Source organism: Syngnathoides biaculeatus, chromosome 6 (assembly GCF_019802595.1).
Source record: "Syngnathoides biaculeatus isolate LvHL_M chromosome 6, ASM1980259v1, whole genome shotgun sequence".
NCBI lineage: Eukaryota > Metazoa > Chordata > Actinopteri > Syngnathiformes > Syngnathidae > Syngnathoides > Syngnathoides biaculeatus.
In genome coordinates, this window is record NC_084645.1 from 31,557,779 (window position 1) to 31,583,416 (window position 25,638).

General features: G+C 43.3%; 1 protein-coding gene and 1 non-coding gene across 2 annotated transcripts in view; one reads left to right on the forward strand and one right to left on the reverse strand.

Moving 5' to 3' along the window:
• Positions 1-24,691, reverse strand: part of kcp (kielin cysteine rich BMP regulator) — a 35,760-nt gene extending 11,069 nt beyond the window's left edge. The window contains exons 1-29 of the mRNA XM_061821786.1: positions 24,288-24,691; positions 22,555-23,081; positions 21,789-21,861; positions 20,725-21,032; positions 18,964-19,132; positions 13,363-13,421; positions 12,962-13,055; positions 12,692-12,774; positions 12,395-12,491; positions 12,248-12,327; positions 11,947-12,032; positions 11,419-11,509; positions 11,236-11,335; positions 10,130-10,215; positions 9,959-10,052; positions 9,736-9,885; positions 9,048-9,154; positions 8,884-8,977; positions 8,389-8,562; positions 8,124-8,206; positions 7,718-7,811; positions 7,300-7,482; positions 5,142-5,312; positions 4,731-4,904; positions 2,950-3,032; positions 2,764-2,854; positions 2,000-2,082; positions 1,758-1,931; positions 67-246 (exon numbers count right to left, since the gene is read on the reverse strand). Of these exons, the coding sequence (XP_061677770.1) occupies positions 67-246; positions 1,758-1,931; positions 2,000-2,082; positions 2,764-2,854; positions 2,950-3,032; positions 4,731-4,904; positions 5,142-5,312; positions 7,300-7,482; positions 7,718-7,811; positions 8,124-8,206; positions 8,389-8,562; positions 8,884-8,977; positions 9,048-9,154; positions 9,736-9,885; positions 9,959-10,052; positions 10,130-10,215; positions 11,236-11,335; positions 11,419-11,509; positions 11,947-12,032; positions 12,248-12,327; positions 12,395-12,491; positions 12,692-12,774; positions 12,962-13,055; positions 13,363-13,421; positions 18,964-19,132; positions 20,725-21,032; positions 21,789-21,861; positions 22,555-23,081; positions 24,288-24,390 (3,891 nt within the window). The 5' untranslated portion in view covers positions 24,391-24,691. The remainder of the gene's footprint in view (positions 1-66; positions 247-1,757; positions 1,932-1,999; positions 2,083-2,763; positions 2,855-2,949; positions 3,033-4,730; positions 4,905-5,141; positions 5,313-7,299; positions 7,483-7,717; positions 7,812-8,123; positions 8,207-8,388; positions 8,563-8,883; positions 8,978-9,047; positions 9,155-9,735; positions 9,886-9,958; positions 10,053-10,129; positions 10,216-11,235; positions 11,336-11,418; positions 11,510-11,946; positions 12,033-12,247; positions 12,328-12,394; positions 12,492-12,691; positions 12,775-12,961; positions 13,056-13,362; positions 13,422-18,963; positions 19,133-20,724; positions 21,033-21,788; positions 21,862-22,554; positions 23,082-24,287) is intronic.
• On the forward strand, positions 14,149-14,221 carry trnat-ggu (transfer RNA threonine (anticodon GGU)). Its single transcript has one exon. It is a non-coding gene; the product is annotated as a tRNA-Thr (tRNA).
• Positions 24,692-25,638: the final 947 nt, after the last annotated feature.

Sequence of the window (25,638 nt, forward strand, 5' to 3'; positions counted from 1 at the left end):
GCCATGGAATGAATGCTCAAACGGCGCCAGGCTAGACTGGAGGGTTCTTCTAAGTGGCAGACTCACGATACAGGAGCAGGAGGAGCAGGGGTCCAAGGGAGAAGGGAAGGATGAGCCCGACTGATATTCCCTCCCGTGATGTCGGCACGACCCGGTGCAGACGGGGCAACACTCGCCCGGCGGGGTCACCGGATGCAAGCAGGCGGCGCTTGGGCATGACACGTGTGAGCACAGCACATCGCCGTTCTACTCGCACACACACACGCGCACACAATAAATCTTTCCGTCCATAATACAGTCGTGTGGTTCTTAAAGTATAGCACAAAGTACCACTAGTGGTACGTGTGAAAAATTATTTAAATACATGGTCATACTCATAGAGGTTTAAATTTTCCAAAATACTTTATAGTAAATTTCAGCTCAGTTGAATTAAACGTCAAAGTACTTAAACTTTTGCCCCATTTTTTAAATTATTCAATACTTGCACCTACTATGTTAATGTAATTTGTTGGTCATTATGATGGTACTTGGAGAGTTAATTTTTTTCAAGTGGGTACTTAGTGTAAAAAATATTGAGAACAACTGCCAAACCATTTAATATACTTTCTTTTTATGATACCAGTATGAGTATTCCCTCTTGAGTACTCGCTGATAGAGTACCAATAACATTAGTACTTTTTGTTAAAACTGCAATCAACATAATGACACACATGATTAATTTGCTGTGTCAAGCAGCCCAAGTATAGTGCCGACTACTGGCGAGGAGGAGTTACAAAATGTCACTTCTTTCACCTTAAGTATCGGCGGCTGGTATTGGCAAGCCTCACAAGTACCCGTCACTTTGAAATAAAGCCTTCAGATTATGTGCGTTATGACCAACATTAAAATATAGTGTTAATAAGTGTTCATCCACAAATAGGCAGATAAGTTACTAATAAAAAAAAAAAGTAATTGTTTTTGTGAGCTGCTGTAAAATTATACATTTGAAGCTTAGTATTGCAATCAAATATCCATCCATCCATCCATCCAATTTCTTAGCCACTTATCTGTCGCGGGGAGTGCTGGAGCCTATCCCAGCTGTCAACGGGCAGGAGGAGACGAGGTACACCCGGAACTGGTTGCCAGCCAATCGCAGGGCACATTGAGACAAACAACCACAATCACAATCACACCTAGGGGCAATTTAGAGTGTCCAATAAGTGTTGCATGTTTTTTGGGATTTGGGATGAAACCAGAGTGCCCAGGGAAAAACCACGCAGCCACGGGGAGAACATGAAAACTCCACACATAGGGGTCCGGGATTGAACCCGAGACCTCAGAACTGTGAGGCCAACGCTTTACCAGCTGCTCGACCGTGTCGCCGCAATCAAATATACAGTAGGAAAATGAAAAATGCTACCAAAATGATTCAATTAAAATGTACTGCAAATAAAAGTTAAACAAAAAAAAATTACACCAAATGTGTTGCACTAAAAAGTTAAATACAACTGAACCGTCTTCAAAAAATGTACATGAAAAACAAAAGATGTAGTGTTCTGGAGTCATAGTTATGACAATTATTCAAAAATATTTGATTTCATTCCATGCTTTCAAGCATTGTAAATTGGATTTGTAACTAAATGAAGCCAAGACTGTACAGTGAACATCGCTGCTCACCCAAAGTCATCCGGCATAGGATCCAGCTCACCCAACACACTCGTGAGGATAAGCGTTATAGAAAATAGATGGCCAGAGGAATACAAAATGTTTGCACCAACCAGACAAGAGCACAGCTGACAATGGTCAGCTGGGTGCAGGAACCGCTCTCCGTTGAAACAGTTGCGTGCCTCAAAGTTACACCCGTCGCACACGCCGCATGCGCATCCGTCCAGCGCCGGATGTGAGCAGGACACGGCGGGACATCTTCTCTGCGTACAAACCACCTCACCCCTCTGGGGGGGAGGACACATAACAATGAGCATGTGTGGGATTTTGTGTGACTGGCAATCATTGTACTCACTGAGCATGTGCACTCCCGGCAGCTACTGTCTCCTTCTGCCAGCGTCTGCCCATCGACGTAATCCACACCTTGGAAGCGGCAACCTGCTCCCGCGTGGTGAAAAAGTGGGAAGATGAGCTCACTTTAACGGGAAATCGCTGATTAGCAGAGATAAGAACCGCAACGAAAGCCAAATGAAAATTGAATTCCAAGGCAAAGACCAAAGGCCCAGCTGCAGCTTTTCACAACTTTTTTGAAAGGCCAACTAAAGCAAATAAAGTACAGCTACTGTCCAAAATTGCAGTTTTTCTGTCTTATTTTTCGACGGTGGGGGGAGCACATCAATGTGGCACAAATGAAGCAAATGCACATTGTGTGCAAATAACTCTGCGATCAAATTCTTGCATGGGACGCACGTCTGAACATAGAATCGATGAACGCTTGGACGCCCCAGGCAAACACACTAGCAGAAGCCGTGATATGGACCAATCAGAGACAAGTTCTTTGACATATTTAAATAGGGGAAGATGAGCAATCATCCCAGAGCAAAGCTCATTTAAATGTTACATAATAACGAGAAATTATTGACTCTCAAACGCCAGGGGGAAAAGACTTACTACAAGAGCTTGAATGTTTTTTTATGACACGAATGATGAAATTAATTCCTCATTGTACCCCACAAGTTGAATACAATCATGTGAAATACTCACTACACTATTGAACAATTATTTTGTGATGTAGGTGCTTTTTCATCGACATTTGTCATTTGCCAAAGGAAGACTTACCGTCGCACACGGGGCACCCGCACGTATTTGTGACAGGGTGAGGGCACAGCGCCACTGGACAGGACTTTTTCACACAGCGTACAGTTCCACTCTAAGAGCAAACGCACACATTTCATGTTGGAAGAAGCAGTAAGATGAAGGCGAAGGTGTACGTACTTGCGTGTGTGTGTGTGTGTTTGATGCTACCTTGCAAGTGCACTCCGAGCAAGGGTTCCCTGGGTCGGGAATGGAATGCCCATTAGCGAGAACTGCACCATTGTAAAAACAGCCTGACAAGTGAAAACAAATATTTGGATCGTTTTGTTTCACAAAAGAAAGTGCAAAGCAAAATTAATGCCCCACAATAATATATTAAGCTCCTAGAATGAAACTTTTTCCCCCTCACATTAAGAGAAAAAAACATTATTACATTTCTTGAAAATATTTTTGTATTTTTTTACATTTACTTCTTTTACATTAGTTCTTAAATTCTTTTTTTCTATTAATATGTATTTGTTAATATCAATATAACTGATCCTCCTCATAAAATCATATATTTTATCTCTCAACAAATGCAAATTTTTCCAAACACATTTTAATGTATTCTCGCTTGTATTGTTGATTCATTTTGTTATTAGATGTAGTTTTTTCCCCGCAAAAAACAAAAAAAAACACAGATGATTTGTAGTCACGTTTGTAATTTTATTATTCTATTAACCTACTTAAAATATTTGTATTCTTGTACAATAATATTTGAAAAAAAAATCACAATATTGAAGAAATAAGAATCCACAACATGCAGTAATATTTTTATTTGTTCTTATTATAACCTTATTCTTATGTGATTAAGATATTCTTATCATGGTAAAATTTTTACCCCAGAAATATACATTTTTTCTCATACCAGTCAACATTTTCTCCAGTAATATATTTTTTAATTGCAACATTCTAACTTCAGTGTCTGAGGAGTATATCGTTTTCTCTTAGAATGTTGATGTATTCTAGTAATATTTAGTATAAGTTCATCCTCCTGTTTTTTAAAATTCTTGCAATATAGAATTTCTTTTTAAATTGTAATATTGTGCAATTCTTGCAAAATTCAGATTGCTTCTCATATTTTTTCTTCCAGTGACATAAAAAAAATCCCGTAATAATCCATTCACCTCCGTTTTTATTTGACTTTTTCATCATCATCATCATCATCAATTTTTATTATTGTTTGAAAGTCAAGTTTATTGTTTTAAAATCCAATATTTCTCATTATTAACATTTTAAAAATATTATTTAATGGAATTTTTTTTCTTGAACTACTTCAAAATTTTTTTTTATTTTAATATATTGATACTGAGGGCATTGAATCAGTTGCAACCGCACACTTCTGTTTGCAACAAAGTTTAGCGAAGACGCACTGGCCAGTATTTGTGTGGAAAACTCAACTACTTCTGCTCCAATGGGTCGTGCATCCTCACTAAGCTTTGTTGCATAAACTGGTGAAGGCCGCTCAGATGAGAAGCAAAACATCTTCTAAGACAAACAACTTCAATACCCTGAGAATGACGCGATCTGGATGAATGAGAATATTCACAGGAACCTCATGTTATTAGCAATTGGGTTGGATTTTTTTTCTACAATTTTGAGGGAAATACTGTATTTAACCACACTTAACTTTCGTTCGGCTTGTCCCGTTAGGGGTCGCCACAACGTGTCATCTCAGATGAACGCTCATATTTGTTTGGCACAGATTTTATGCCAGATGCCCTTCCTGGCGCAACCCCTCTTGGGGAGTGGAGGCCCCAGTGAGAAACGAGCTCACGACCCCTGGCTTACCAAACCAATGCTCTAACCACTGAGCTATGCTCCCCCATATTTAACCACACTAATGATAATATTATGATCTTATTCTCGTTTTTTTTGACTATGATCAGACATTTTTCTCTGTGTGTCGAATCCAAACTCAGGCACGCACACGGGTTTGAGCTCCAACTCACGTTCGCATTCCGCACAGCATTGTCCCGGCGCTTTGTACGGGTGCCGGCACTCCCCGTAGCACGGCAGCTTGGTGCAGACCACCTCGCCCGCGTAGCAGTAGCACACGGCACACGGGTCTCTGTCGTCGGCAAACTCGGTGCCGTCGGCGTGTTCTCTCCCGTTATACATGCAACCTGCTCATTCAAAGCAGATACTACTCTTTGTACAATACCAAAAAAAATTGCAGCATTGCGCTTTCGGGTGCGATTTCAGAATGAACCAAAAATTTAATTCAACTTTCAACACAGGAAATGTTTTCATCATTTCATGTAAAAAAAAAAGCTTAAATCCACAATTCGAAGTAACACAATAGCGCAGATTTGGCTCATCACCCAGAAGCCCAAAATTTGTTTAGATGATCTTTTCCTCACCTTCGCAGGACATGCAGCAGTGTCGCTGCACAGGGTGCTTACAGTTGCTGGGGGGGCAACGCTTCCTCTCGCACCTCACGGAGCCTTCGTGGCAAGCACACGCGACGCACGGGTCCGAGGCATCGTCCCACATTTCCCCGTTGGCTCGCTCTCGACCGTCATACAGGCAACCTGCAGGACATAGTTTCCATATCGCTTAAGATTACGAGTGTGCTGGAGTAAAGTTTGAACTGGTCGGCGACCAATCGCAGGTCACGTTTAAAACAACCACTCTCAGTCACACTCTCACTTACGGGCAATTTAGAGTTTTCAGTCGACCAACCACGTAAGTTTTTGGGATGTGGGAGAAAACCCAACCAGGCATGTGGAGAACATGCACGTGCAAACAGCACACAGTCTTAAAAACTGTGAGCCAGATGTGCTTTAAATTATTCCTATTGTAATATATATAACCAATGACTTATCTATCCATCCATTTTCTTCACCGCTTATCCTCACAAGGGCTGCAGGGAGTGCTGTAGTAGGCGGGGTACACCCTGAACTGGTTCTCAGCCAATGGCAGGCCACAAAGAGACAGCCGCACTCACAACCACACCTAAGGGCAATTTAGAGTGTCCAATTAATGCTGTATGTTTTTGGGATGTGGGAGGAAACCGGAGTGCCCGGAGAAAACGCACACAGGCACGGGGAGAACATGAAAACTCCACACGTAGGGGTCTGGGATTGAACTCGGGACCTCAGAACTGTGAGGCCAAAGCTTTTCCAGCTGATTCAGCGTGCCGCCACCAATTACTTAATGAGAATAAATATAAAAACACATAAAATATTTTTAAAAAATACTGGGAGAAATCATATAACAAATACACATGCTCTTACCCTGGCAGGTGCGGCAGCAGTCTTGCGTGATGGGGTGGGAGCAGGAAGCGAAGGGGCACGGCTTCCTCTGACAGTGCACCGTACCGTTGGCGCACACGCACAACTGGCAACGGTCCGACGGCGAGTAGAAGCGATCGCCGTGCCGGTATGTTTGGACCTCCAGCTCGCAGTCCAATGTTGGCGCTGCAACCAGAATAGTCAGGCAAATACATGAATTGAGATGTTCTATTAATTATGTCCGATGAGGTCGTTTCTACACAGTGCCATCATTTTTTTAAATGACATATGAGCACGAAAACAGAAAAGAGGTGAGTTTCATACAGGATGAGGTCTTGTCTAATTCAACCATTAGTCAAATTTGCTAATGTGAATGCGTGGCAGTAATGAAGTGTTGTGATCAGTGCTTGCACTTCCTTACCGGGACACTGGGGGCAGCAGTCTCCGGGCAACACGTGGGGGTTGGCACATGTCAGCGGAGGACATCTTTTCATAAGACATTGGACATTTCCATTCTGCAGGAGATAAAAAAAAAAAACTTCCCTTGAATCCATTCACCTTCTCATCCCCTTAGCCTCACAAGGGTCGCGGTAGTGCTGGAGCGTATCCTGGCTATTTTCGGGCAGGAGGCGGGGTACATGCTGGACTGGTTGCCAGCCAACCGCAGAGCACACAGAATCAAAAACAAACACTCACACCCACATTCAATTTAGAGTCATCTATTAACCTGGCATGCGTGTTTTTGGGATGTGGGAGAAAACCCAACCAGGCATGTGGAGAACATGCACGTGCAAACAGCACACAGTCTTAAAAACTGTGAGCCAGATGTGCTTTAAATTATTCCTATTGTAATATATATAACCAATGACTTATCTATCCATCCATTTTCTTCACCGCTTATCCTCACAAGGGCTGCAGGGAGTGCTGTAGTAGGCGGGGTACACCCTGAACTGGTTCTCAGCCAATGGCAGGCCACAAAGAGACAGCCGCACTCACAACCACACCTAAGGGCAATTTAGAGTGTCCAATTAATGCTGTATGTTTTTGGGATGTGGGAGGAAACCGGAGTGCCCGGAGAAAACGCACACAGGCACGGGGAGAACATGAAAACTCCACACGTAGGGGTCTGGGATTGAACTCGGGACCTCAGAACTGTGAGGCCAAAGCTTTTCCAGCTGATTCAGCGTGCCGCCACCAATTACTTAATGAGAATAAATATAAAAACACATAAAATATTTTTAAAAAATACTGGGAGAAATCATATAACAAATACACATGCTCTTACCCTGGCAGGTGCGGCAGCAGTCTTGCGTGATGGGGTGGGAGCAGGAAGCGAAGGGGCACGGCTTCCTCTGACAGTGCACCGTACCGTTGGCGCACACGCACAACTGGCAACGGTCCGACGGCGAGTAGAAGCGATCGCCGTGCCGGTATGTTTGGACCTCCAGCTCGCAGTCCAATGTTGGCGCTGCAACCAGAATAGTCAGGCAAATACATGAATTGAGATGTTCTATTAATTATGTCCGATGAGGTCGTTTCTACACAGTGCCATCATTTTTTTAAATGACATATGAGCACGAAAACAGAAAAGAGGTGAGTTTCATACAGGATGAGGTCTTGTCTAATTCAACCATTAGTCAAATTTGCTAATGTGAATGCGTGGCAGTAATGAAGTGTTGTGATCAGTGCTTGCACTTCCTTACCGGGACACTGGGGGCAGCAGTCTCCGGGCAACACGTGGGGGTTGGCACATGTCAGCGGAGGACATCTTTTCATAAGACATTGGACATTTCCATTCTGCAGGAGATAAAAAAAAAAAACTTCCCTTGAATCCATTCACCTTCTCATCCCCTTAGCCTCACAAGGGTCGCGGTAGTGCTGGAGCGTATCCTGGCTATTTTCGGGCAGGAGGCGGGGTACATGCTGGACTGGTTGCCAGCCAACCGCAGAGCACACAGAATCAAAAACAAACACTCACACCCACATTCAATTTAGAGTCATCTATTAACCTGGCATGCGTGTTTTTGGGATGTGGGAGGAAACTGCACGGATAGAACATGCAAACTCCATAAAGGTGGGGCCGGCATTTGAACCTTGGTTCTCACTCACAATGCAGCTGCACGTCCTGCACGCGTCAGTGGGATGTGCAAACTGGTGGCCATTGTGGTACTCCTGCCCGCCATAGCTGCATCCTGAATGAAGGGCAAGAAGTGTCACTCATTCGGTATTCATAAGTCATTCAATTCATTATTTGAATGTTTATCCAGCCATCCATTTTATAACCTATATATATATAAACTATAACCTGCGACCCTTGTGAGGATAAGTGGATCAGAAAATGGATGGATGGATGGATGTCGATTTATGGACTCACCGTTGCAGTCGTTCCTGCAGCACGTCCCCGACAGAGGCGCGTTGCAGCGGGGCCGAGGACACTGAGGCTGCTGGCAGTCAATCCTGCCGCTGGCGCACTTGCACTCCTCGCACGCGCTCACCGGGTTGGGGAACGCTTGGCCGTCCACAAACACGTGGTTCTCAAACCAGCAATCTTAGTAGGGGAAGGGGTGGGGGGGGGGCAACACATTTCAATGGAGACAACAACATTGGGACAGCTGTGATGGATGTCATTCAGGGTGACCTCACACACTACCAAAAAAGAGAAAAAAATGAGCTGTCACTACAGAAATGTTCTCACATAGAGGAATGCACTCAAATACACTACTGAAATGCTCTACCAACTACTGAAACACTCACACGAGGGAAATTCTCTCTGACTTCAATGTAACGTGCTCACATACACTACAAATAATTCTTTGCTCACATACACAAATGAAAGATTATTGGCGTAGACAGATAGACAGACCAATACCAGGACATTTGGGGCAGCACTCTCCTGGTTCTGTGTACGGGTTGCTGCAGTTGAGTTCCGGACAAGGTCTTCTCTCGCACGTTACAGTCCCGTGCTGCAGTGGGGAGGGGTCACAGGGTCAGCAGGAAGGAGTGCGATGTACGAGGTCTCGGTCTCAGGCTCACCAGGCAGGTGCAGGCGTGGCACGGCCGCTCGGGTGTCCCGAACGTCTGCCCGTTGCCGTAGATACGGTGATGATACGTGCAGCTGTCACACACCGAGCAGCAGGAGCCTGACGGAGGACGCACAACACACACATTCCTTGTTTCATCCATCGTTCCATTCATTTACTGAACCGCTTATCCTCACAAGGGTTGCGGGAAGTGCTGGAGCCTATCCCAGCTGTCATTAGACAAGAGGCAGGGTACACCCTGAACTGGTTGCCAGCCAATCGCAAGGCACATCAGGACAAACAGCCACACTCACAATCACACCTAGGGGCAATTTAGCGTATCCAATTAATGTTGCATGTTTTCGAGAGGTGGGAGGAAACCGGAGTGCCCGGAGAAAACCCACGCAGGCACGGGGAGACCATTCAAACTCCCACGACCCTCATAAGAATAAGTGGCTCAGATAATGAATGAATGAATGAATATTGCAAAATTTCCAATATTTTTTCTTGAAATATTATTACTACAGCCAAAGTTCCTTTTAATAATTTTCAAACTGTTTCTATTTTTGTAATATTTGTGTTTTCTGTTTTTCTCAAAATATATATACTGTATTTTTTCTTAATATAATTTTTTATCTTTTCACAGTTGGACTTTTTTTCTTATATCCTGATTCAATCACATCACACACAAGTGTAGTTACCAGGTGTCTTAGTGGGATGCAGGCATGTTGTTGGGGGGCACTGGATGCGGGTGCACTGGGGGTCTCCATCCACACACGTGCAGCTGGAGCAGGCATCCTCGGCGTGTAAATCAGTCCCGTCTTCAAACTCGGAGCCCTCCAACTCGCATCCTGACGCACGAAAATCAAGATCAAGCCGATGTCAAAACGCGTCTGCCAAGATCAGGACTGCCAGTGGGTCCACCTTTGCAGACGGGACAGCACTGATGTGGGTCCCGGACGGGGTCGGAGCAATGCACGGGAGGACACTTTTCTTCGTGGCAAACTACGTTTCCGCTCTGTAACGCGGCAAACGCACGTGATAGAATGATGCTGAATTGAAAAGAAGAAAACAATAATGGCGGCGTGGACTTGCCCTACACCTGCACTGCAGGCAGGGACCACTTCCGGGTGGGACGAACACTTTCCCGTCAGCATACACTTTGCCTTCAAACTCGCACTCTGTCAGAGGATACACGCACACGATGAACATTGTAACATCCTCACGATACAAATTTTCAAATATTAACCCTTTTTCACCCTGACTTTTTTTTTTTTCTTGAATCCGTATTACACCAATTTTTCTATTAAAAAATACAAATACAGTCAAGCCTCAGTTTTGGAACGTCCCCGTTTCTGAACAAATCGGTTTTTGAACGAAAATTTCAAGATTTTTTTGCTTCTGTTTTTGAACGCCCCAACAAAACCCGGAAATAACATACTGCGCGTGGCCAGACCAGCTGACCCATGACCCATTCTGTTATTGTCTATTCGAACACCCCCTGAAAAATAAAACGGAAATGACATAACGCGCGCGGCGCAATCAGAGCACTTTTGTTATTCTGTATAACGCAGCCTCTGGACACAGAAGTGCCCCGGTATTGACTGCTGTTTTTCTTCTCATCTCATTCTCATCATCTCGTATTAACCCCCAATCATGGCTCCAAAGAAATGCTCCCCCACCCCCCTCATTATTGTTTGTTTAAAGTTATTCTGCACTTTTGTTGATAAAAAAAAAGTTTACAAGGCTGGGGGCCGAGTCACTACACATACGGCAATGCACTCCCAGCCTAGCGTACTCTACTACTAAAGCAAACATTTTAAGCAAAAAAAGATATTTCTTAAATTATTTTACTATACAAAGTATTAAAGTAAACTATACATGTATTTCTATTATGCAGTTTATTATCAGGAAAATCTAATAAAAATGCTTTAAAAAGCCCAATTTTTTAGGCTTGGAACGCATTATTTATTTTTCCATTCATTGTAATGGGAAACATCTGTTCAGGTTTGAACAATTCACTTTCCGAACCGTTTTCTGGAATGGATTGTGATTGAGAACCGAGGAATCACTGTATAACAATGTGTGATGTTTTTCCACAAAATCTTGAAATTGTAACCGTTTTGTTCTCCAACTGCCTCGAATTTTTCGATCCAAATATAATACGATGCGACGTACTACAACGGCGGCACAGTACAAACCGTTGCAGGCTGCACAACACTCTCCCTTGCGTTTCGCTGGGTGGCTGCAGCGAGGCGCAGGACACGACGCCTCCGTGCGCTCACAGGACACCTCGCCAGCCTGACAAAACCGTGACGATTTGCGTGACACACACATCAACAACATGGAATCGAGTCACATTATTAATGCAGAGCACAACTCACAGAGCAGCGGCACTCAACGCAGGGATCGTCCGTGGACGGAAACTTCTGTCCATCTAGGTACACGTGCGACTCGTACTCGCACTGATCACACCTACAAGTCATAAATATACTGCATGAATATCTTTGTCTCATACGCTGGTGTCAAACTCAAGGGCCGGGGGCCAGATCCGGCATGCCGTATGATTTGATGCGGCCCGCCAAGGCAAATCTAGTGTGTCAACCTGCATGATTCTTGTAAAAAAAATGTACCAAAACTTCAAATTATCATGTATCGTAAATGATAATCTTGAGATATTACAAGTATTTTTTTCTACCAAACATGAACAATAGTTGAAAAAAACAATTACCCTTCCAAAACTAGTTAATGAATTTCCTGTCTAAATATGATGAGGCAATTAAATATTTTATGGTTTCACAGTCATGATGGCCCTCTGAGGGGAAACCGTAACTACAATGCGGTCCATGACAGAAATGAGTTTGACACCCCTGGTTTAATAGAATCAATGAATTGATGGATGGCTGCGTTACCGTGGGCAACAGTCTCCGGCACGGTGCACAGGATTTTGACAAAACAGGGCAGGACACGGTCGAGGTAAACATGCAACGTTTCCATCCTCCAGGAGAACACAGAGACACACACACATATGCATATATACAGTGTATAAATATATATATATATATATATATATATATATATATATATATATTATATATATATATATATATATATATATATATATATATATATATATATATATATATATATATATATTGCATTAAAGGGTACTTAGTCACTGTTGAAATATGTCACCGCAATCATTCAACATACCAGGCACGAGCATTCTTCACAGCGATCTCCTGTGGGTATCACGGCCCCATTTAGGAAGTGGTGACCATTCACACCACAGCCTGAAACACACACATACACACTCACGGTTACACTCCACATCACGCACTCACGTTTACAGGGCAAGACCTTGGCACACTGGACAGCAGGAGTGGGGTGGAGGAGGCGCTGGGTTGCGACAGGGCAACAGCGGGCACGGCTCCCTCTCGCAGCGAACATCACCCTCCTGGGGACAGAACACGTGAATTATCCGCTTTTCACTTCTTTGGTGCAGAAATAATCATACATACACTACAAACGACGGACTCCCACTCACACCATTGCTACCACATAATATACCGTATATACGACTTTTTGTGAGTTTTATGCTTGGTGGTGTGCCGGGAATAAAGATTGGGAAACATCAGGGAAAAGAATCCCACTCACAAAGCAGTGGCAGACATCACACGGACTCTCGGCTGGTCTCCATTTTGCGTCGTGGTCGTAACGCACACCAGAGTGGACGCAGCCTGGGGACACAAATTCGCTCTTGCGCTATCGACCAGGATTTTTCTCTCGAAAAAATGAATTCAAAGAAAAAAAATAAAACAAACACAGTCCGTTCAAAATACGTGAAAAAAAAATCCAACATTTGAACACATGAACAACATTTTTAGTGCAAAGTAAACAACGTGGATGGGAGAACGTTGTTGTCACCTTTGCATCGCTGGCAGCACTCTCCGGGGGGGCTCTCCCTTTGCGTGCAGTCCAGCGGGGGGCAGGGCACGGCCGAACAATTCCTCTCGTCCCCCTGCGTCGGAAGGCAGACCGATCACATCAGGTTGATACGTACAGTACACACACCAAAGTGACAAATGCATCCACGCACCTTTGAATCTCATGTTACAATTTGGTTCGAATAATATTCGGCCCTTTTAACCCTTTGTTGATCCTGGGACTTTATTCCTTTGAAATGATTACTATTAATCTGGTACTTTCTAGGATCATTATTATTTTCATTATCATGAATCTCTCACAATATGACATATTTAAATGCCTCGTTATTTTACAACGACATTTGCTGTTGTGTAGTAAATGTCGGCGTTTGAAAAACTCACCCCACACATGTTGGCGTTGTGGGAAACATTATGAACTCTCGTGTTGTGTGCCTCGCAGTCTGGGGAGAAGAAGAAGCATCAAGTTCTAGTTAGACCATAGTGTGTGTGTCTGTCTGTGTGTGTGTGTGTGTGTGTGTGTGTGTGTGTGTGAGAGAGAGACAGAGAAAGAGAGAGAGAGAGAGAGAGAGAGAGAGAGAGAGAGAGAGAGGAGAGAGAGAGAGAGAGAGAGAGAGAGAGAGAGAGAGAGAGCTAGAGAGAGAGAGAGAGAGAGAGAGACGGCAGGAGTGTACAGGAGTGTACTGCTGAGCCACAGAAAGAGGAATGTGGAAAGAATGGTGTCATCCACACATCCAGCCTGCGTGGGTCTTCCAGCAGCAAGTTTTGGCCTGGTCACTTTGGCTCCGCTCACAATGACAAGGCTGATGAATTCAGTTAGAGCGGTTAGTTCACATCCGGCTTTAAGGTTCAGGTTTGAGGTACTAGGACTCTTTCTGTACTCACTAGTAGGACAATTCAGGGCATTTGTAGATTGACTGTCTTACTAGAAACACTTTTTCCAGTACTATTTTCCGCTACTGTATGATGGTTCTGCACACTAGTAACACAAATACATGTTACCAGTGAGGAAGAAAAGTGTATGAGCTGAATACTGCGTGCTACTAGTACGTGCATTGCCAGAATGAAGTTGCAATCGTATGACAAAAAAGGTAATTCTGTGACAAAGTTTCATTAGGAGGAAAAAAAAGTTTCAAAAATTTCAGACCACAATAATCCATTAAAAAAGGAGGCCCCGTAGCTCAGTGGTTAGAGCACTGGTTTGGTAAACCAGAGGTTGTGGGTTCGTATCCCACTGGGGCCTCCGCTCCCTGAGAAGGGTTGCGTCAGGAAGGGCATCTGGTGTAAAAATTGTGCCAACCATATATATGCGTTCATCTGAGATGACACGCTGTGGCGACCCCGAAAGGGACAAGCCGAAAGAAACACACACAATATTCCATTAAAAACATCAATACAAGAAAAAAAATTGTATAAATAAAGTTGTAGTTTTATGAGGGGGTAAAAGTCATTTTAACCGGAGAAAAATAAATTATATTAAAATAATGAAATCCAAATATGTGGAAAATAGTTGGAATTTTAAGATACAGTAAATCCGATGGAATATTATGAGGACTTGTTCTGAGATTACGTTAGAAAAAAATCGATTACCAGAAATACTGTAAATCTGAATATTATGGAAAGAAAGAAAAATGCAATATTCCGACAAAAATTCAATGTTTTTTTTTTTTTTTTTGCTACTGTTAGTGTACTAATACCTTCGTGTGTGTCAGAAAAATTTAAGGGGGAGGTAGGACTGTATCAGGGATCTGTTCTGAGCGCTTTCCTGTTTGCGGTAGTAATGGATAGCCTGACAGATGAGGTTAGACTAGAATCCCCTTCAACCAAGATGTTCGCAGATGATATTATTGTGATCTGCAGTCAAAGCAGGGAGCAGGCGGAGGAGCAATTAGAAAGAAGGAGGCACGCACCGGAAAGAGTGAAGATCCAGGGAGAAGAGATGGCGAGGGTGGACGACTTCAAATACGTGGCGTCAACAATCCAGAGCAATGGTGAGTGTGGTAAAGAAGTGAAGAAACGGGCCCAAGCGGGATGGAACAGTTGGCGGAAGGTGTCTGGTGTTCTATGCGACAGAAGAGTCTCCGCAAGGATGAAGGGAAAAGTTTAGAAAACAGTGGTGAGGCCGGCCATGATGTACGGATTACAGACGGTGGCACTGAAGAAACAACAGGAAGCAGAACTGGAGGTAGCAGAAATGAAGATGCTGAGGATCTCGCTTGGAGTGAACATGTTGGATAGGATTAGAAATGAGCTCATTTAGTGGGACAGCCAAAGGTGGATGTTTTGGAGACAAGGTTAGAGAGAGCAGACTTCGATGGTTTGGACATGTCCAGAGGCGAGAGAATGAGTATATTGGGAGAAGGGTGCTGAGGATGGAGGTGCCAGGCGAGAGGAATACCAAAGAAAAGGTTGATGGATGTTGTGAGGGAGGACATGAGGACAGTGGGTGTTAGAGAGGAAGATGCATGAGATAGGCTTAGATGGAAAAAGATGACACGCTGTAGCGACCCCTAACTGGACAAGCCGAAAGGAAAAGAAGAAGAATTGTACTAATAGCTTATGCCGTTGTGGCTTACTAGTAACTAGTACAGAGAAATGTCATAGTGTAGTGAGAACAGTTGATTTACTAGTGCGCTGCCCTCTTGGTTTCATACTTTTTCCACTATACTCCCTTCCACTACTGTATGACATTTCAAGTAGTTGTGTACTTTCCTTTATGGCAAGGCATTGTAGGATTCATTAGATATCCTTGCTATCCAGATCTTAAGGTCCATGTACTGGTGCATTCTTTGTCTTCACGAGTCAGACAACTTCAGTATACTAGCACGAGAAATTCATGTTCCTCGTGAGGAAAAATCTTATCAGGAGGATTTCCTGTAGATCGAATATCACACAGACACACGCCTCTGTGGGAGTTCAACGACTGACTTTTGCTTGGCTTGGACTTTTTGGGAGATAATGACTTTAATTGTGTGTTGGGGGAGGAGAGGGAGAATAGTAATCACAGAGAGAGGAAGACTATGGGGTGGCCCGCAGCTAACAAACATTTCCTTCGGCAAACCAAGCGTGAATGAGATCAAAGTTGGTGTGTGTGCATGCGTGAATCAAAAGGGAGCATCTGGAGTCTCCTGGGGCCGACACGCAGAAACAATTAATGGCGGCATGGAAGAGAAGCCATAGGGAGACCATTATGCGGCGGGGAAGCAGCAGCAACTAGTTCACACCGGGGGAAGCCCAGTGGTAGTGCGGGGAGAGTGTTTCACACATCGGTCTAGCAGGCAGAAGATCCAGGTTCGAATGCACTGCGAAAGATATTTTTCAACAGCACCCTGAAACGCTGAGGGGCTTCTTTGGGCCTGAGCTCATATGAGGTGTACTGATGCAAAGAGGAAAAGTGTGGTCTGATTTCCTAAGTCCACTTTTCAAAATGTTGTGGAGAAATCATGGACGTCCTGTCCTCCAGGCAGAAGAGGAAAAGGATCATTCCGATTTTTATCGACTCAAAGTTCAAAAGCCAGCATTTACTGTATGATGGGTGTGTTAGGGCACAGTAATTTGGAAATCTGGGAAGGCACTATTACTGCTGAAATGTATATACTTACAGGTTTTGGGGCAACATATGCTGCCATCCAAGCAATCCCCCTTTATTTCAGAAAGACAATACCAAGCTACATTCTCCATGAGTTACGAGAGGGTGACTTCATTGCAAACGAGTAGCAGAGAGGAAAAGTGTGGTCTGATCTCCTAAGTCCACTTTTCAATATGTTTTGGGGAAATCATGGACGATGTGTCCTCCAGGCAGAAGAGGAAAAGGCCCATTCGGATTTTTATCAACTCAAAGTTCAAAAGCCAGCATTTACTGTACATTTACTGGGTGTGTTAGGACAATCATGGCACGAGTAACTTGGACATCTATGAAGGAACTATTAGTACTGAAATATACTTACAGGTTTTGAGGCAACATATGCTGCCATCCAAGTAATCGCAGTTCAGAAAGACAATACCAAGCCACATTCTCCATGAGTTACGACAGGGTGACTTCATTGCAAATGAGTGACATTAAGGATCAAAACTGGCATGGCAGCAGTCCTGACCTTATGAGAACAACCTGGACTCTTAACCAACTCAAGTTGTTCATCAAGGAAGAATGAGAAAGAATTCCACCTACAAAGCTTCAACAATTCGTGTCCCCAGCTCCCAGATGCTTATAGAGTGTTGTTAAAAGGAAAAATAATCTAACACTGAGGTAGACATGCCCCTGGACCAGTTTTTGGGGAACTCAAGATGAAAGATTATTTGCAAAATCAAAACAAAAAACCCCAAGTTTATCAGTTTGAACATAAAATATGTTGTCTTTGTAATGTATCCAACTGGATACAAGTTGAAAAGGATCATTCTTGGATGGATGTATTCGGTTTTTACTTCCGTCCAAAGGTGCGAATGAGATTGTGAACGTCTGCGTTCAATTCAGTCGCGACCATTCCAGAGTGCACCCCGCCTCCCGACCCAAAGTCAGCCTTCAGCCAAAAACGTGTCTACAAAAGGACACTTCTCTTACTTGACCTAAATTGACACTTCCTGCATGTCCTGCGGTTGCACTGCAACTGCTGAATCCATAACAGAGGATTAGGGACAGTATTACTATGTAGGGACTTTTGTCTTAACTCCCGTCTCGCTCTCCCTTTTCCTTCCTATTTAAGAGTTCCTGTAAAGTTGTGGTAAGCCAATAAAAACATCAACTCCTGCATAAAATGAATACTATCTCACTTAAAGTGCCAGATGTGGGTGATGAGTCATGAGTGACACGCAACAAATGTTTTTTAATGGGATGAAACCAGATAGGAGTCACTTGCCCCAGCCGCGTGAACAGAGGACGTATTCATGCAAGAACTGGATCGGTGCTTCCTGGGCCGTTATGTGAATGATACACTAATCCATCCATCCATCCATCCATCTATTTTCTTTGCTGCTTATCCTCACGAGGGTCGCGGGGAGTGCTGGAGCCTATTCAATCTGCAGGAGGCAGGGTACACCCTGAACTGGTCGCCAGCCAATCGCAGGGCACATAGAGACAAACAGCCACACTCACAATCACACCGAGGGGTAATTTAAATTTAGAGTGTCCATTTAATGTTGCATGTTTTTGGGATGTGGGAGGAAACCAGAGTGGCCGGAAAAAACCCACGCAGCCACAGGGAGAACATGCAAACTCCACACAGGTGGGGCCGGGATTGAACCCGGGTCCTCAGAACTGTGAGGCCAACGCTTTAGCAGCTGCATCACCGTGCCACCTGATGCACTAATATATGTATTAAATAAACTGTATTGTATTTCTGCTTTTTTGCTAATAATACTACAACGTTATTCTCATCGAATTTGACACTTAAAATATTACAACATTCAAACTTGGCAATTCGTGTGAAACTATTTTGCATTGTTACAATATTACAACCATTTTTTAATGCACAGTATTTATTTTTTCATAACATCGTGACTTTCTTTTACTTTCCCAAGTTCACGCAAAGAACTATGTGACAAAAAAAAAAAAAAATAGCAATGATTAGATTAGTTTGTCAATTTTCTCTATTGAAATGCTTTTGATCCATTCCAACAATACCCCCCCAAAAAAATCTCTAAATTTTTTGTTACATGCGTTCAGTCAAGCAAAATATCAATGGATTGTAAAATATGATAAAACAAAAATAATACTGTACATAATAAGAGAACTCAGGGAAATAAAATGGTTTGAGAAAAAGTGTTGACTGGTTTGGTTCTCCGGGATTATCCCATGAGGGCTCCCCCAGCCTCTGTTGGCAATTATCACGGGGGCTCCCATGAAGGGCCGTTGCTCAGTGTGCCATTCAAGACAGCACCCCCCGACCCCCACCCCCAGCAAGTTACGTCAGGCAGGAATGATAAGATACAAAGAGTACTCGTGAGAGGAAGTCAGCTCTAATTAGCCTGGTGGAAGGTGCTTGAAGGTACCTCTGATGTTAGCTTGACATGTGACCGTTCCGGCCGAGCACGTGCACACGGTGTTGACGTCAGTCTGCCAGCTTCGGCCGTCCTCCGCCTCGCCGCCGTCCCACACGCAGGACCGTCGCACACATTCGCATCCCTCCAGGTACCGCACTCGTTTCTGCAGATCCTCGTTCTATAATCGTCAGAATAATGATAACAATTCTTAGGTCAAGGTCACTACACAGGCGTATTAAAAGAACATAATAAGTAGAATAAAATAACTTCAACATACATACTGTACAACATATCAGGGGCTGGTAAATTTGGCCCCGGGACAAAATGAATAATGAACGATTTAATCGAGGCTATCATTGAATAGAGATTGGAAACACAAATACAATTAGCCCTTGTTTGTCGGAATGAGATATGGTTTCAAGATTTCATGCCACATTTTATATCGCAAATCGTCTCAAAATGCTTTGTCTAGAAATCACTGTAAATCAGTAGAAATTTTGTGACCAAACCTTGACTCTTTGATAAAAAAAATGCCCGGACGTTTCTTATGAGAGGGGATGAAAATGTGAAGTTTCTACAAGCCATTTTTCAGACTTCCCAATGGTAGCTTTGGCTCGAGCCAACGCATTCCTGACCACGCTAACAGCAAACTAAACTCACGTCAGATTTCCATCATGTTCACAAGAAGAAAAAAATAATCTGCCTGTCAAATTCTATAAAATGTTTGGCATGGATGCCAGATTTTGAAATACAAAAGGAAAGATAAAGAAGAGTGGAAAGAAAAAGTATGCTCTCATCCTACTTAAAAACTTTATAAATGGCAGGCCAACTTGTCTCATCTGCAGTAAAGTTGCAGCTGGGACATTGGCTGCACAGTGAAGGTCCACTGGGGCTGCCGGAGTTCTGCTGGGCTTTGCTATGAAAGGAAGCCAGCGCGAGGGAACCCACTAGCTTGATCAATTGCAAAGCGATGGCCTGAAAATGACGAGTCCTGCAGTTCACATTAGTAGTCACTAGTATTTTTTTTTCGGATTGGCCAATTAACATACACCCTTATGTAAACTTTTTTTTTTTTTTTTTTAATACAATGCTTCTGTATTGAGCAGCACGTTTTGGTCACGTGGGTCAGTCAGGCAAACAATTTGTTTCTTGTCTTCTTTTCACGTGAAGTGGGTGAGGTGGCCAACCAGGTGCTAAAATACTGTTACAAGGGAGTAGAGTGAGTGCTGCAGCACCTGTTGTCGTTGTTGTTGTTGAGCAATGAGAGAAATAGCGGGTAGTTCAATTGGTAGTTGTATGAATGAACCGCCTTCTCTCGTTGATGTCAGGAATTCTTTGTTATCTCCAACGCCACGTGGAGGCGATTCCTGAAGTTGGAGCCTAGTTGTAATTGGTCGGGGGCCAGTTATAGCCCGCGGCCGCTAGTTGCTTACCTCTACTGTAATGTATACAACAATACTGTTTATAAGTTTGGTTTTACCTAGGAAAGTCCTTAAGCGCAATTTAATCTCTTAAACATGCAGTAATATGCTGTAGTACGATGAAATATAGCCATTTAATTTCATGTAATATGTGTTTTGATGGAACATTTTATTTTTAGTTTAATGTTTCAAACATTTTAATGCTTTAGGGTACCCCCCAAAAAAATTATACCTGAGACTCATACAAATTATGCATGATATGAACATGAAAAAAAAATCTGCGATGATTCCGCAGTAGGTGAACCACAATACAGCGGTACACGGCTAGTACTGTATGTGTGGTTTGCACCTGAGCTTGAAGCGCGTCCAGCACACGAGCGAGGCCCTCCAGCTTGTTCTCCAGCCTGCTCAGGCCCTCGTCCCGCTGGACCCGGGAAGCCGACCTCCGCCCTTGAGGGAGTCCTGGTGGCCCCAAGGCCCCTCCCCTTTGCAGCTGCTCACTCCGGATGCTGTGTGGTTGATAAAGTACACCCTGGACCGGCATCCTGTGCGTTCGCTTGGGTTTACTGCTGGCAGAAGAAGCCCCCTGTTGGGGCACTGGGCCGCTGGCATTGCGCGATTCTGGACTGTGCAAGTGAGCGGATGCGGGCAGAGCATCTAGAAGAAGAAGTCATGAGTTTTAGAGGGAACAGGAGGACAAAATATAGATACGCCTACATCTTTTTTTTTTTCTAATTAGAAACACATTTAGCGTAGTATGTAAGGATAATGTGCAGTGGACTTTCTGCTTGAGGCCTAGGAACATTTCCAGGCTGAGTTAATTGACTTAACTGTTTGTGTAGCTGCTGATGGTAAGACAAGACGTTAAAAATGTAAACAAGTGCGAGGAAATTATATTCATTGTGGCCTTTGGCACACTTAAATTGTTAAATTGTCATTAAAGCATGCATGCTTTTACTGTAAACCATACACCAAAATTCACATGTACACAGATGTGCGAATGAGAACGAAGACAAATCACACAATAATAATGTTTTGACAGATCATGACTAACATATGGTCATGGTTTAAAGCATCTAATGCAGTATTACAAAAATTGGGACTGATTCCATAGTTCTGCACTCAAGAATCACGTCTCAGGAAAAATTCCCCTGGAAATAGACCCAGTAGTAACTTTAGACTTGTTTTTTGGAGGCACATTTAATATTCAGCCAGATTTTGGCCCGCCTACATTGCGGTCGAAACCTGCAAGATATTTGTCTTTTTGTCCTCAATCAGACTGATAAAAAAGTACATTTTTCTTTCTTTTAATTTAAACTTAGACAAAGGACCACACACATGCAGGGATGTAATACATCCTTGATTTGAAACATTATGAACCAGCTCGTTTTTGAACAGATGGAAAATGTTTACCTGTCACGTTGCCGCAGTGCCAAGGACGTCTTTTATAGGCCCTCATTGAGATTTCTGCTTTCTTGAAGTGACCCTGCCAAGAAGTCATATCAAAACACATTGAGGCACCTCAGCATCACTTTCATCCCCCTCCCCATCTCTCCATCAATTGGGAACATTGTAAATGTATACTGAACAGATTACTTTTCCCATTGCTCTGTGGCCCGCTTTTAAGACTCCCTGATAGCATAGTGAGGCCTGCTTCACTTATTCGCTTCACTTCGCAGCTGTTTAGTCTCAGTCTCTTGATTTGTGTACATACTTTCTGATGTGAAAATCATCAGTCAAGTGGGTTATTTGTCCAAAATGCTTTAAACAGGATGAATTTACTCAAGTGGTTGTTTAAGCAACCATCACTGCATCAATTAGGCTGAAAAAATATAGATCTTTGGAGACTCTTGAACAGAACTAATTGCTTTAAGTGGTTTAGAAAAATACCAAGACCAAATTTGAACTTATTTTTTTCCCCTTTTTGTCACCAAACAACATCAGCAAAGGCTTGATTATTGGATTTCTCTAAAGATTATGCGGGGTGGTTGTCCAGTGATGTGAAGTGTGTTAATTGGGCTTTTCCTCCCTGATCTGGGGCTGACAATCTTAAATGTAAAACCTACTCAGCCTTTATATTCACAAGTCCTTAATGTTTGCGACCCATGATTTATGAAACAATCTAGTTTGATACAGACACAGAAAGCCTACTCAAGATGTCATTTGTGGCAAAACTTACACTAAATTTACTCTCTTTTCTCCCTGGTGTGCTTCCCAGGGTGACAACAACATCTTGCGGCAGTTCCAGCTCGAACTTCTCCTCCGGTTTTACGAGGACGACTCGGACCTCTTGACAGTCCACAAAATATACGAGCCTGTCTGGCTCCAGGCTGACGGCCAAGTGCACCCATTCCCCCGACGAGAAGGGGTTCGTCCCGGGTAAAAGAAGGCCCCGGATTCCCCCTCCCGCTCGGTACTCCACACGCAGTACGTCATCCGGGGCGGAGGAGGTGAGCTGGAGAAGAATGGTCGACGACGAGGCGGAGAGAGACAAAAGGGTAATGTTGGTGCCCGCCAGCTGCTGGCCCACCAAATGCAGCCCCAGGCTTCCCTGGAAGTCAGAGCGCAGGATTCGGGAATACTCGGTGGGGAGAGTCAGGTGAGGCGCTCGAGGACGGATTCTGTACACGGCGCCCGTGGGACTGTGCAGTCTGGACACGCCGCTCTTTGTGTGGGATATGTTTAAGGCTGACAGCAAGTCAAGCACTGAGGAAACATAAACAACACTTGAAATATAATGCTGGAATGCTGACATGCTGAGTTTTGTTCTCAGATTTATAACAGATGTAATGGATCTTATTGCAGTTCATTACAGAGTTATGGATTGCCACATTAGTTGAGTATGACTGGTAAGGGAGAGCAATAGCTATAGGGGATGGATGGATGGATGATGATGGATAGGTATACATAATCATAACAGGAAGATGATGGTTGATTTTTTTATCATACATAGATTATATTATATACATTACTTAATATTTGAATGTCAAACCACTCCACTCAGTTGTAGTTCACATATTTTGTAATTTCTATAAGTAATATGGGCGGCATGGTGGAGCAGCTGGTAAAGCATTGGCCTCACAGTTCTGAGGACCCAGGTTTGATCCCGGACCCTCCTGTGTGGAGTTTTCATGTTCTCCCCGTGCCTGTGTGGGTTTTCTTTGGGCACTACGGTGTCCTCCCACAACCCAAAAGCATGCAACATTAATTGGACACCTTAAGTTGCCCCAAGGTGTGATTGTGTGTGCGACTGTTGTCTGTCTCCATGTGCCCTGCGATTGGCTGGCAACCAGTTCAGGGTGTGCCCTCCTCCTGCTCGTTGACAGCCGGGATAGGCTCCAGCACTCCGCGCGACCCTCGTGAGGATAAGCAGCGAAGAAAATGGATGGATATGCAACATGCCTTATTTTGTGCTGAATTGATAAAATGCACCACATGTGAAGTACCAGCTGACATCACCAATACAATAAATTAGTAAGAAAATCCATCCATCATTCTAAACTGCTAATTCGCACATTTCTGTGTGTGTGTGTGTGTGAAATTTTAAATCCATGTATAATTCCTTTCTACACGTTCTAAAAGCCATAGTTCACAAAAATATCAAATGTATTATTAAACTGCATTAAAGTGGAAGCAGCTACAAAAGAAAATACTCTTCAAAGTCATTGACTTTTTTATGGGTGTTTGGTGGGATATATTACGTCCATTTACTCTCAAACAATGATGTAGTTCTAGTTGAATATATTTTGGCTGCAGTGCATTTTCAACATTGGTGCGCGTTGTGTTGATTGAATGATTGACAGATTACATTCCATATATATATATATATATATATATATATATATATATGACAAATTTAACTAAGACTTGTCCAATATGAAGGTGAATGCATGGATAGGAAACTCCACTTACCATTGTCTTGATATGGAGCTGACAGTCCTTGTACAGACATTGCTACCATCCATTGTATGTCCAACAACAACAACAACACAATGACCATCTCCATTTTCTGCATGCAAAAAAAAAAAGAACACCAGATACTATGATATCATTGAGTTTGGAGGTACAGCGTAGAGATGTTTCAGAGGGCATGCAGAGTGTGGACAGAGAACATCTGGATCGCCCCTTCCCTCAGTGGGCCACACACAGCATTCTTTTTTCCCTGCTCCACTACACGATCCCTGTCCTTATTCTTCTTCTGCTTGGAAGAGGAGTTGCAAGGTGAGCGGCAAGTCTGTGCACTTTCACAGTTTTTTTTTCCCCTCTCCCTACGTCTTCCTGGCTTGTTTTTCCTTCGTTTTGTTGGGCGTCTCTCCACCCATCACGGGCAAGCGGTGTTGCTTCTCATACACCCCCACCTCCCTCCCTAACTCTTTCTTTTCCTCCCTCTCCTCAATCCCCTTGGCTATCAGCTAAACCTGGTGTGGAGACTGGAGAGGAGCCATGAGACCCAGCGGACAAGAAAAACGCCAGACCCCACCCCATATTAAATAGTGCTCGTACGAATAATCTATTGCAGGGTCAAATGTCACAATGTCATTATTCAGTTTAACGACACCTCAAACATAAAAGTGGCCAAAAGCACTGCAACACATTTATTTAAAATGTACATAAAATGGTTTAAGCAACATTTTATCTGTGTTAACATACAACCGTACAAGTGTATAAATAAGTCAAATCATAAATTGTGTACTCACCCCTGACGTTGATGGTGCATGACCAACGTATTGGGTTCACCGAAGTGGAAAGCGAGTCATCATCATGCTTTTCAACTGTCATGTAAGTGTAAAGATAAGTTAACCACTGTATTAAAGTATGTAGTACAGACACTTAACGCAGGCATAAAACCATCACAAAAAGTTTAACAGGACAGTTAATGTTTTAAGTCAAATTTGAACACTCTAAACGGTTTAACAAGTGTAAACACAAGACAACCACTAAATTAAATTATGAACTCAACCTGGATTCTGATGAAGTGTAAAGTAGGCGTTAAACATCGAACCTTGCCTCACGGTACGGGCAACGTTTTAAGTAATAACACTGCCATACAAGCACAAAAAAGCTTATTTAAATTGCACCCGTAACTTTGCTGACATATAAGATAGTGATGTAACATCGTAGTGAGTATTAACAAGAGAGGCCATGTTTCAAGAAACATTTTAACATTCATACCAATTTTACAAATGTTAAAATAAATAAATAAATAGGTGAACTACAACATTGAATTGTGACTTGGATGACACGTGAGCTAAATGTAATACCA